Source organism: Geotrypetes seraphini, chromosome 16 (assembly GCF_902459505.1).
Source record: "Geotrypetes seraphini chromosome 16, aGeoSer1.1, whole genome shotgun sequence".
Taxonomy (NCBI): Eukaryota; Metazoa; Chordata; class Amphibia; order Gymnophiona; family Dermophiidae; genus Geotrypetes; species Geotrypetes seraphini.
The window spans coordinates 40688264-40700366 of NC_047099.1; the positions used below are offsets into that span (position 1 = coordinate 40688264).

At 46.4% G+C, this 12103-nt stretch overlaps 1 protein-coding gene across 1 annotated transcript; it reads right to left on the reverse strand.

Annotated features, from left to right (window-relative positions):
- Positions 1-1098: 1098 nt before the first annotated feature.
- SLC25A44 (solute carrier family 25 member 44) lies at positions 1099-11498 on the reverse strand. The gene is made up of 4 exons (XM_033923447.1): positions 11377-11498; positions 4079-4716; positions 3836-3963; positions 1099-2401 (listed from the first exon to the last, which is right to left on the reverse strand). Exons 2-4 carry the CDS (start codon positions 4701-4703, stop codon positions 2210-2212), a joined length of 945 nt encoding a protein of 314 aa, XP_033779338.1. The 5' UTR covers positions 4704-4716; positions 11377-11498; the 3' UTR covers positions 1099-2209.
- Positions 11499-12103: the final 605 nt, after the last annotated feature.

The window sequence follows — 12103 nt, forward strand, 5'->3', positions numbered from 1 at the left end:
CTTCTACCCAAAACACTTTCCACCATTTTCATGCCCAAGCTATCCATTTGCGCTACGTTACATGTATAATAGGTGTTTATAAAAGCTACAGCCCACCCTCCTTAATTTAAATCGAAAACTAAACCTCTTTCAAAGATAAATGGAATTTGGGGGTGGAGGGATTTTCACCCTTTATTTTAGAAAGGAATACAAACCACACCGAAGAAGTTTGAAGAAATCAACTTAAGATATTTACCAAACGAGTCATTTCTGAAGGGAGCATTATGGGAATGTCTTCCCTGTAGCCTGCAAACCAGCTGTGCAGTCAAATGTCGATGCCCCCAGTTGGGTTTTCAAGATTTGCACACTGAATATGCACGAGACCTATTTGCATACATTAGTAGTACATGCAAATGATGTGGGCCACCCCTGTACTAACTTGCACTGTCTATCAGCCCTTTTCTGCCGTCATCTTCTATGTTTCTATGATCTCTCACCCCAGTTTCCACAGACTCCTAACCGGTGAGAAGGGATGGGCTACATCCCACCCACAGCTGGTTTATTCCACCCGAAGCTATCTGCCACTTTTGGGAGATGAGACGCCGGGCAAAATGGTTCAGAATCTGCTGAAACTCAAAAGGTATATTGAGTTGGTCTTCAAAAGAAGTGTTCAAAGGCCTTCGTAGGCTCTTGTGCTGCAGCCCACCCTGGGTCCTGTATAAGCACTGGAAATAAATGGAAGGGCAAATGACGAGGCCCAGGTTCCACCGTTAGTCACCCTCACAGCTGCTTTACAAAACCCCTCCTGAATTTATCTCCACGAATAGGAAACATGAAAGGTCATCTCGACAGTCTCCCCGGATTTCACAAGTGAATATGGCTGAGTTTCTTACCCCCTCGGGGCTATGGTTAGTAAGGAGAAACTCGAGCTACTAGGGAACATCACTCTTAACCAGTGGTCTCAAACTCAAACCCTTTGCAGGGCCACATTTTGGACTTCTAGGTACTAGGAGGGCCTCAGAAAAAAAGAGTTAATGTCTTAAAGAAATGAGGCAAAACTCTTTATAGTTTATAAATCTTTCCTTTTGGCTAAGTCTTAATAATAATATTGTCATTTATTGCTAAAGAGACATAGGATCAAGAAACTGTTTTATTTTGCTTTTGTGATTATGATAAACATACCGAGGGCCTCAAAATAGCACCTGGCGGGCCACATGTGGCCCCCGGGCCGCGAGTTTGAGATCACCGCTCTTAACTATCCCTCCCACGCAAGTGTAGGTGGAGAAGGGAGAAAAGCACTTTTTTTGCAGGGAGAATTACCCAATAATTTAAAAAAAATTATATTTGCCATTCAAAAAACGGCCAAAGATCAATCTTCTGTGAGGCTCTGTTCAATCGAATCTAAATTGATTTGCTCGGCAACCATATCATCTACATCAGTTGCATATAAATACATAACCTCACAGCTCCGATTTGTAGTTTCTTTTTAAATAAACACTGGCTCTTGCAAGTATCATTAAAATACAGAAAAAAAAAACCCCTTGCTGGTACCCGAGTCCCCTTGTGCGTGGCACCAGAATGCCATGGCATAAAAACTAAAGAACCCACCCCAGACACTCATAATACACAAAACAAATCCTTAAACCTCATACACATAGTTCTTAAAAATGTGACAGGCCGTATCTTAATAAAAAGTTTTTAAAAAAACTGTTCCTGCTGCTCACTGCATCTGAGAAAAAGCTGGCAAGGGGGCTCGCAGGGAAATCTCCATAATTTCCTCTTTGCGCTCTCCCCATATTCCACTCTCAGTTGCAGGGCATCTCGTTTTCCAGCTTGAAATGCTTGCAAGACTGCTTTGGCACTCTGCATCTGGCTGCTGCCCCTTCTCTCTCTCTTCCCCTTCCCTCCCCCGATCCAGTGCACTATAGCGGTTTTCTTATTTTCAAAACCTAGCAGCAAATGAAACGAGCTTTTCGGTCATCTCTCTGCAGCTTCTTCCCGTAGGTGTCTGATATTCAAAACTGGATGAGTTCATCTTTTTGTCTGTCCAGAGTATGACTTGCTGCCGTTTCAGAAGCCAGGGTGAGCGGGCAATTCCTGATGTATTCCACCTGCTACACACACAGCCCTGCAGATACAGATCAGGTCTTTTGGGATCTTACTGATGAAACATTCCCGTGGGGCTATACGTCTTGCCAGGACCTGTGGACGTTCCCAGTCTGCAGCAGGCCTACCAGTGTCTGGAATCCACTAGCTCCGGCCGGAGGCTCATCTTTTTCAGCGTTTCGTAGCCCACCACTATGACGATAGTGGAAGGGGTGGAGGAGATAATACGGGCAGAGAGTCCCTTGGTGAGGCCCCAGGGCCCTTCCTCGACCATCAGCTGCCTGAATGTGGCGATGATGGAGCTCTTCCCTTCAACCTACAAAATGAAGATATGGGTCAGTCCTGCTAATCAAACCACCTTCTCCCCACACATTCTTATTAGAGGGGGGGGGGTCCTGCTTAATGGTCTGGTGTAGATGCCACAAGAGAGACCCAGGCCCCACCGGAGCGTACACTTGACCCAGATTTCATGAGAACCGAGACCGAAAGAGGTTTGTTTGTGATTGGGTTGCAAAGCCTTCTTCTCAAAGAATACTAGCTTAGTGCAGTTCTCTCAATTGATAGCGAGAGCTCTGATTTATCAAGTATCAAGGTTTGATAGCGCTTTACCACTACTGACTGAATTGGCCGGTTGTATACAGATGCGAGGGTGGCATTTAAGATCTGTACCATGGTATATTTAATTACCTATGGCAAAACTTCCGAATATATGTTAACCTTGGGTGGGATTTCGTGGTGGAATCTGGGGTGTTCGTTAAAAAAAATTTCCATGCAAATGTTTGGGAACGTTTCAAAATAAGGATTATGTCTTTTTTTGATCCACTTGATTTGGAACGTTTTCTTGATCATTCTTAATTTCTTTGGGTAATTTGAATTGTAAGTTATGATGATTTCGGAAATAGCAATTTAAACTGTTAAAACCCTTTTTTGGGGGGTGGAAAAAGTGCGTCTTTTGGAGGGAAAAATACGGTAGTTTTCCAGCCACATTCAAAGCAGTTTACATAAAGGTACTTCAAGCATCTTCTCTATCTGTCCCAGTGGGCTCGCAATCTATCTGCTATACCTGAGGCCGTGGAGGATTAAGGAGCAGCGCGGGGTTTGAACCCACAACCTTAGGGTGCTGAGGCGGTCGTGCTTTTTTTTTTTTTTATTGTTACACTGTAGCCTATGCACATGTGACTTTATACCCTGACATGATTTTATATGTTTTTCATGTACTGTATATTTCTGATCATGCCGAAAACTGGGATCCTTGCCGGGACTACGGGTTTTGAATAAAGACTCGAGCACTGGTTGAAAATACGCCTCCCTTGCCTATTTGTCTGCATTTAATTTGTTTTCATTCGTCCACTTAAAAGGCTGCACAACCTGCCAAGAGATTCTACGTTTCCAGAGCACTTTCATCTAGCACAGCCCAGATAAAACATCAAAAACCACAGGGAGGTGGTATAAGTATGATGCAAACGAGAACGTGGGGTTCTGAAAAAGTGTGGGGCACCGTGACCTCCAAGCAAAGGTCAGTGTAGCCCCTTGCAAGGGCCAAGCCGATATGCAGGCACTCAACTGAGTTGGCAGGAAGTATACCACGAGTAGCTCCATGTCAGGGGGAACAAGCTGAATCAGTCCTGGTTTCGTCACCTTCTCAAACCAGGACTGCCTCGGCCTGTTTCCCTGGCCACAGAGTTCACCCCTAACACGGTGCATAGGCCCGGGAACACTGACTGCACCGGCCACGATTCAAAAGTCTCACCTGCACGCGAGCCCGGATGACGTCCATGGGGTTGGTGAGTGTCGCTGCCGTGGCAGCTGCTAACGGCCCAGAAACCGCTTGCAGCAGGAGGTGCGGGACATCTTTAGGAGCCAGCTTGGACAGCTTCTCTGCAGGGGGGGGTGTGGAAGAGAAAGCAACACGGGACATAGTTAACATAACAGATAAGGGCAGAAGACCAACCACCCCGTCCAGTCTGCCCACACAGCCCCTGGTCCCACTCACCTGCATAGAAGTGATAAAAAGGCCACCAGACGGCACTGTTGGGAATATAGGTGAGCAGTGAAGCCACATAGCCCCTGTAAAAGCCCTTTGGCCCATCAGCCTTGAAGATCTGCACAATAATGTCCTTCGTCTGGCCAAAAACCACCACATGCTTCCCCTCTGCCTTGGCCTTCACCCGGAAGCGGCCCATGCTCTCGCCCCTGCGTTGCATCATGAGATGCTGGGAGACCACGTCGATGGGGACGGTGATGCTCTGGGCCACCAGGGAGGCCGAGCCGCCAGCCACCAGGGACTTAACGGTGTTGCTGCTGCTGTACTGGGAGACGAACCTGCGGGTCAGTTCGTAGGTGGTGACGTAACACTGGCCGGAGAAAAGGGTGAAGGTGTTGACCAGGAAGCCTCGGTAGAGACCAGCCGCGCCCTCGGCCCGCAAGATCTTCACAAAGGCGTCAAAGGTGCCGTTGTAAAGGCTCTTGCCTTTCTGAACCTGCAGCCGTGTGCGAATGAGGGTGAAGGGGTAAATGCTGACCCGAATCATCATGGTCATACACACCCCAAAGACATAGAACTTCTTCTTGTCCATGTGTTCCCATTCGATGATCGGGATGTTCCGCTTGTTCTCCATGGCTCGGACAATTCTGGGAAAACACCAAATGAAATAAGGTTTGATTTTTTTTTTTTTTTGGTGGGGGGAGCTTCTTTTTCAGTTACAAGAGAATGGATCATAACTTTTTTTTTCTTGGGCTTTACTTGAAGCATAAACAGAGTTAATTTGTTTAACCCGGCAATAATCGAGTCTTTCTCTAGATCTAGGATAATAATTTTTTTGTTTTTCCTCCCTCTTTTTCTGTCTGACGTAAGACCAAGTGAAGGGTTTCAGAATTTCAGACAAGTTTCTCTAACTAGTAGACAACTTCTTCCTGAGAGAAAACAGCACTGACGAAAAGAAAGATAAAGCAGAGAAAAAGGGGTTTATTTCTGGGCTGAGCGAAATTTCCACAGCTTTGGAATTCCTCTGCATGCATTTTTGATATTAGCATCTCTCTCTCTCTATATATCCACTTTGTATTTATTCCGATTCACAAAATATACAATATATATTTAAATTTGTTTTCAATTTTCCTTATTAAGCATTTATATACACTTAAAAAAAAGGAGAAAATAAACTTCTACGTTATTATTGGTGAAATTCTAACGGCCTCTTTTACAAAAGCCGCGCGGCACCAGCCCCGAAGCCCTTTTAAATCTCTATGGGCTTCAGGGCCATTAGCGCAGCGCAGCCGCGGCTTTGTAAAAGAGGCCGTAAGTTTTGCCTCATCCTTGCTGGGGAGAAGCGTTTTTGATTCTACGCAGCTGGTCAGCGTCAAAGTACCCCCAAATGTTCTTGAGAAGCTACTGTTCTCCTCATGCCTTCAAGCAGTCTGTCCTCCCCCCCCCCTTCCTACAACCATCTTTTTCTTATTTAAGCCAATTGATCCCAATGCTTATTTAGAACTAGTAGAGTTTGGGTTAGGTCTTTTGACTGATCTTTTCCACAGTGAGTTTTCCACCGAACATAAGAACTGCCGCTGCTGGGTCAGGCCAGTGGTCCATCATGCCCAGCAGTCCAGACACGCGGTGGCCCCCAGGTCAAAGACCAGCGCTCTAACTGAGACTAGCCTTACCTGCGTACGTTCTGGTTCAGCAGGAACTTGTCTAGAATCCCTGGAGGGTGTTTTCCCCTAAAACAGCCTCCGGAAGAGCGTTCCAGTTTTCTACCACTCTCTGGGTGAAGAAGAACTTCCTTACGTTTGTACGGAATCGATCCCCTTTTAACTTTAGAGAGTGCCCTCTCGTTCTCTCTACCTTGGAGAGGGTGAACAACCTGTCTTTATCTACTTTGTCTTGAGTCCCTGGATGGTGTGTTTTCCCCTAAAACAGCCTCCGGAAGAGCGTTCCAGTTTTCTACCACTCTCTGGGTAAAGAAGAACTTCCTTACGTTTGTACGGAATCGATCCCCTTTCAACTTTAGAGAGCGCCCTCTCGTTCTCTCTACCTTGGAGAGGGTGAACAACCTGTCTTTATCTACTTTGTCTTGAGTCCCTGGATGGTGTTTTCCCCTAAAACAGCCTCCGGAAGAGCGTTCCAGTTTTCTACCACTCTCTGGGTGAAGAAGAACTTCCTTACGTTTGTACGGAATCGATCCCCTTTCAACTTTAGAGAGCGCCCTCTCGTTCTCTCTACCTTGGAGAGGGTGAACAACCTGTCTTTATCTACTTTGTCTTGAATCCCTGGAGGGTGTTTTCCCCTAAAACAGCCTCCGGAAGAGCGTTCCAGTTTTCCACCACTCTCGTTCTCTCCACCTTGTCTCTATCTACTAAGTCTATTCCCTTCAGTATCTTGAATGTTTCGATCATGTCCCCTCTCAGTCTCCTCTTTTCAAGGGAGAAGAGGCCCAGTTTCTCCAATCTCTCACTGTACGGCAGGATGACGCTTCAATAGCATTCCCACTCCTTTCAGTGCTGAACCTGCAGATAAATATCATAACAGTGAAGCCTGACCAACTGTCTCAAAAGAGTGATTTTGCTCACTTGTGAATATAAGTAGCTGGGGCTGTCATGCGCCTACCAAGGAAAAAGTGACACTCCCAATCCTACTAATAACCTGCCTCAAAGCACCTGTGGAACCCCAGAAAGGTCAATGACCCTTTTTGCACTCAGCTTTCCCAGTCCTACAGACCGAAACGGCACGCCCAGATCCTAACGATAACCCGCCTCGGAGCACCTGAACAGGAATGGGTGGAACACCAGGGAAGGTCAATGGCACGAATACCAAATCTACACGGGCGTATCAAAGTTACGATATTCAGCTCGTTGTAATCCATCTCTCTCTCCTCTTCCTGTCAGCCAACTCTGTCCTTGAACCCACAGCTTCCTTAGGACTCGTTTTCTTAAGCTGCCTGCAGGTGGGATAGATCCTTGATCTAGGATCAAGTTTCTTTATTTTGGATATAAAACAAGTGTCTCAACGGTGCACAATATAAGAAGACTGAAGAAAGTAATAAAATAGGTAAATAAAAGCAATATTTTATCAAATATCAAAAATACTAGATGATTTCACATGGAACAAAAAGGGAAGTTGGGGAGGGAAAGGTTGTTTGAAATACATCGAAGTAAAATTATGGGGAGTGGCAAAACATTAGGATGGGAATCGCTCCAGAAGAAGCGTTAGATGTTTCCAGGCTTCGCAAGAGTTAAAGGTTTGAGAAGCGGGAGCTGGTACTAGAGAGTAAAGGCGTCTTTAAAGAGAAACGTTTTAAGTTTGGCTTTCAATTTTTCAAGAGAGTTAAGAACATAAGAACTGCCATCTCCGGATCAGACCCATGGTCCATCGAGTCCGGCGATCCGCACACGCGGAGGCCCAGTCAGGTATACACCTGATGTAGTTTTAATCACCCATATCCCTCTATGCCTCTCGTAAGGAGATGTGCATCTAATTTGCCTTTGAATCCCAGCACAGTGGATTCCTTAATAACCTCCTTTGGGAGAGCATTCCAGGCGTCTACCACTCGCTGCGTAAAACAGAACTTCCTGACATTTGTCCTGGACTTGTCCCCCCTTAGCTTCAAACCATGTCCTCTTGTCCGTGTCGCGTTGGATAGTGTAAATAATTTATTTTCCTGCTCTATTTTATCGATGCCTTTCAGTATTTTGGACGTCTCGATCATGTCCCCTCGCAGCCTCCTCTTCTCAAGGGAGAACAGTCCCAGTTTCTTGAGTCGTTCCTCATATTCCAAGTTCTCCATACCTCTTATTAGCTTCGTTGCTCGTCTCTGCACCCTCTCCAGCAGTTTTATATCCTTTTTTAGGTTTGGAGACCAATGTTGGACACAGTATTCCAAGTGTGGTCTGACCATTGCTCTATAAAGCGGCATTATGACTTTCTCCGATCTACTCCTGATTCCTTTCTTTATCATGTCTAACATTCTGTTTGCTTTCTTTGCCGCTGCCGCGCATTGTGCCGACGGCTTCAGGGTCCTATCTATCAGTACACCCAGGTCCTTTTCTTGTTCGCTCTAAGATCTAAAGGGAGGGAATAAAAAAATGGATTTGCGAGTGGTATCGTAAAACAGTTCACATATTGACGGTAAGGAAAGTAGGTTTTGCTTGTTAGATCGGAGGGCCCTGGACCATGAGTAGCGGATCAAAAGTTTATTTATGAATGCTGGTTGGTTAGAGTTTTTTTTGTTTTAAAGGTGAGGCGATGAGTGATGGGTAGCCAATGTGCTTTGCGGAGGAGAGGAGTGGCGTGGTCAAATTTTTTTTGCATGATAGATTAATTTGACAGCAGTGTTTTTGCAATTGTTGTAAACGGCGGACTTCTTTCTGGGTTATACCTTGATTAAAGGGCGTTGCAGTAATCTATGGTTGAAATTACAAGAGGATTCCTTGACATATCCTGCCAACATGGGCCTAAATCAAAGAGCAGCAGGTGTAGAAATGCATCGGCAAACCAAGAGCAAGGAAGAGACGTTTCAAAGGGCCACACGTGCAAAGCACTATTCAGATCTGGGTATCCGAGCCTCCACCTACCTCTCGGCCTGCTGTCTAGGTTGGTCCAGTGTTCGCCTGGCAGGAAGACCTGCTGTTGCTTCACTGGTCTTTGGACCAGCTCCTTCCCACCCAAATCTCAAAAGCTCTTCTTCATCCTATGCTACATAACGCTCTCCTTTCCTAAGCGTCGCCCGGATCGACTCTTGAGACGTGACCAACTCTTTATAAGCTGCACCATGAAACAGTCAGCTTCAAAATTAAAAACCCCATTATGATACATGATAAATTATTATTTTATACGTATATAATAACAGTATCTTTCTCCAGGATCTGAAGTACTGAAAATAATAACAATTTTAAAGCCTAATATCAGGAGCTGATGTCAGACAATAGAAAAATAGAGGCGAGAGACTCCACTGCCATGAAAAGAGTCAAAAAAGATTCAGGGCAAAACTTTGTATATAATAATCTCAAGAGCACTAAGAAACCAAGCTTTAAGTTGAGCAATTTTGGGTTTTCTAATATTTATTGCTTTAAACTAGCATGAAAGATTTAGCAATGATTCTGAAAAAGCCTCTCCACGTCTCTGAGCTGATCTTTCTGGATAGAATTTTTCAGGACCAAGCAAACAACTTTGGCTAGACAACTAAATTAATAAAGCTAGACTGACCTACAACACTTTTAGAAAACTCATAAAAACTGCCTTATTCGATAGATATATCACCTAAACAAAATCTTCACCGAACACTTTTTTTTTCTTGCTTTGTTTTTCCCAATTGGCCCCCTCTGAAATCCTAATCAAACTGTATATTGCAATTTTTGCTGTATTTTTTGTAATTCGCGACCTCTCTCAAACAGGTCCTCTCGGAAATTTCTTAGCAAACTGTATATTTTATTTTTTCGTTTTCTTAAAGTTTCTGCACTCTGTATTTCCTCTGACTATCTGCATATTGTAACTCGCTGAATGTCCAGCTCTCTTGACTGTAAACCGCCTAGAAGTCGCAAAATTGTGGCGGTATAGAAGAATAAAGTTATTATTATTATTATTATTACAGATGTATAGCATGATTTCGGCTTTATTTCGGTAATTTTGGGGGTAGTGCTCTGCTATTATGAAATGAGAAAAAGCAAGATTGAGCCGAGCTTTATTAGATCCCCTTAGAAATACGGAAGAAATGAGCAGACAATATAAAATAAGCATCTGTCTATTGCAGGGGTCTCAAAGTCCCTCCTCGAGGGCCGCAATCCAGTCGGGTTTTCAGGATTTCCCCAATGAACTTGCATTGAAAGCTGCACAGGCACATAGATATGCATATTCATTGGGGGAAATCCTGAAAACCCGACTGGATTGCGGCCCTGGAGGAGGGACTTTGACACCCCTGGTCTATTGCTTTCTGGGTACTGTAGCCCAGTAGTTCCCAGCCCTGTCCTGGAGGACCAGCAAGCCAGTCGGGTTTTCAGGATTTCCTCAATGAATATGCATGAGATCTATTAGCATACAATGAAAGCAGTGCATGCAAATAGATATCATGCATATTCATTGGGGGAAACCCTGAAAACCTGACTGGATTACGGCCCTGGAGGAGGGACTTTGACACTCCTGGTCTATTGCTTTCTGGGTACTGTAGCCCAGTAGTTCCCAGCCCTGTCCTGGAGGACCAGCAAGCCAGTCGGGTTTTCAGGATTTCCTCAATGAATATGCATGAGATCTATTAGCATACAATGAAAGCAGTGCATGCAAATAGATATCATGCATATTCATTGGGGGAAACCCTGAAAACCTGACTGGATTACGGCCCTGGAGGAGGGACTTTGACACTCCTGGTCTATTGCTTTCTGGGTACTGTAGCCCAGTAGTTCCCAGCCCTGTCCTGGAGGACCAGCAAGCCAGTCGGGTTTTCAGGATTTCCTCAATGAATATGCATGAGATCTATTAGCATACAATGAAAGCAGTGCATGCAAATAGATATCATGCATATTCATTGGGGGAAACCCTGAAAACCTGACTGGATTACGGCCCTGGAGGAGGGACTTTGACACTCCTGGTCTATTGCTTTCTGGGTACTGTAGCCCAGTAGTTCCCAGCCCTGTCCTGGAGGACCAGCAAGCCAGTCGGGTTTTCGGGATTCCCCCAAAGAATATGCATTGAAAGCAGTGCATGCAAATAGATCTCATGCATATTCATTGGGGGAAATCCTGAAAACCCGACTGGATTGCGGCCCTGGAGGAGGGACTTTGACACTCCTGGTCTATTGCTTTCTGGGTACTGTAGCCCAGTAGTTCCCAGCCCTGTCCTGGAGGACCAGCAAGCCAGTCGGGTTTTCAGGATTTCCTCAATGAATATGCATGAGATCTATTAGCATACAATGAAAGCAGTGCATGCAAATAGATCTCATGCATATTCATTGGGGGAAATCCTGAAAACCCGACTGGATTGCGGCCCTGGAGGAGGGACTATTGCTCTCTGGGTACTGTAGCCCAGTAGTTCCCAGCCCTGTCCTAGTTTTCAGGCTAGCCCTAATGAATATGCATGGGGCACCTCCATTCTATGCAGATGTCTCTCATGCATATTCATTAGGGGGGGTCCTGCAGGAGAGAGTTGGGAACCCGGGCTGGTCTTCCTGGGTAATCTTCTTCTTCTTCCTCTTCCTCTATTCACCAGCCCTCAGCTGGATCTCTTCTCTTGCACAGCTGAGTCCCTTATTACATGAGCCCCATGCTATAAATGACATATCACATAGCCCTGCCGCCTTCTCCGGGTCTCACCTGGGTCCGGCCGGGCCTCAGCCTCGGCCTTTCCAAGCGCCTCTTCCCGACCTCAGGGCCTCGCTCCCTCCATCTGCGGGAAGCGAGAGCGGAAGTGGGCGGGGGGCGGCGCGGCCAATGGCAGAGGAGCGGGCGGGACCGGAAGGCGCTGCGGGCGGCGGAAGGGGCGAGGACGGAAGAGGGGGCGTGGTTTGTGGCGTTGGAGGGAGGAGCTAGGGGAGGGGATGTCTGCTTCTCTCTCTCCCGTTCTCGTGCACTTCCTTTCTGTGGGCAGGGAAAGAGAGCAGCAGATGCTGGCTAAATATGCCAGGGACAGGGTGGGAGGGGGCACAGCTTGGTGAATGTTCCTTGATGGGGAGAGAGAGAGGGGGTGGGAGAGGAAGAGGAGGGGAGGGGGCACAGCTTGGTGAGTATTCCATGATGGAGAGGGAGGGTGAGAGGGGAAGAGGAGGGGAGGAGAGGGGAGGGGGCACAGCTTGGTGAATGTTCCTTGATGGGGAGAGAGAGAGGGGGGGAGGGGAGGGGAGGGGGCACAGCTTGGTGAATGTTCCTTGATGGGGAGAGAGAGAGGGGGGAGGGGAGGGGAGGGGGCACAGCTTGGTGAATGTTCCTTGATGGGGAGGGAGAGAGGGGGGAGGGGGCACAGCTTGGTGAATGTTCCTTGATGGTGAGGGAGAGAGAGGGGAGGGGGCACAGCTTGGTGAGTGTTCCATGATGGGGAGGGAGA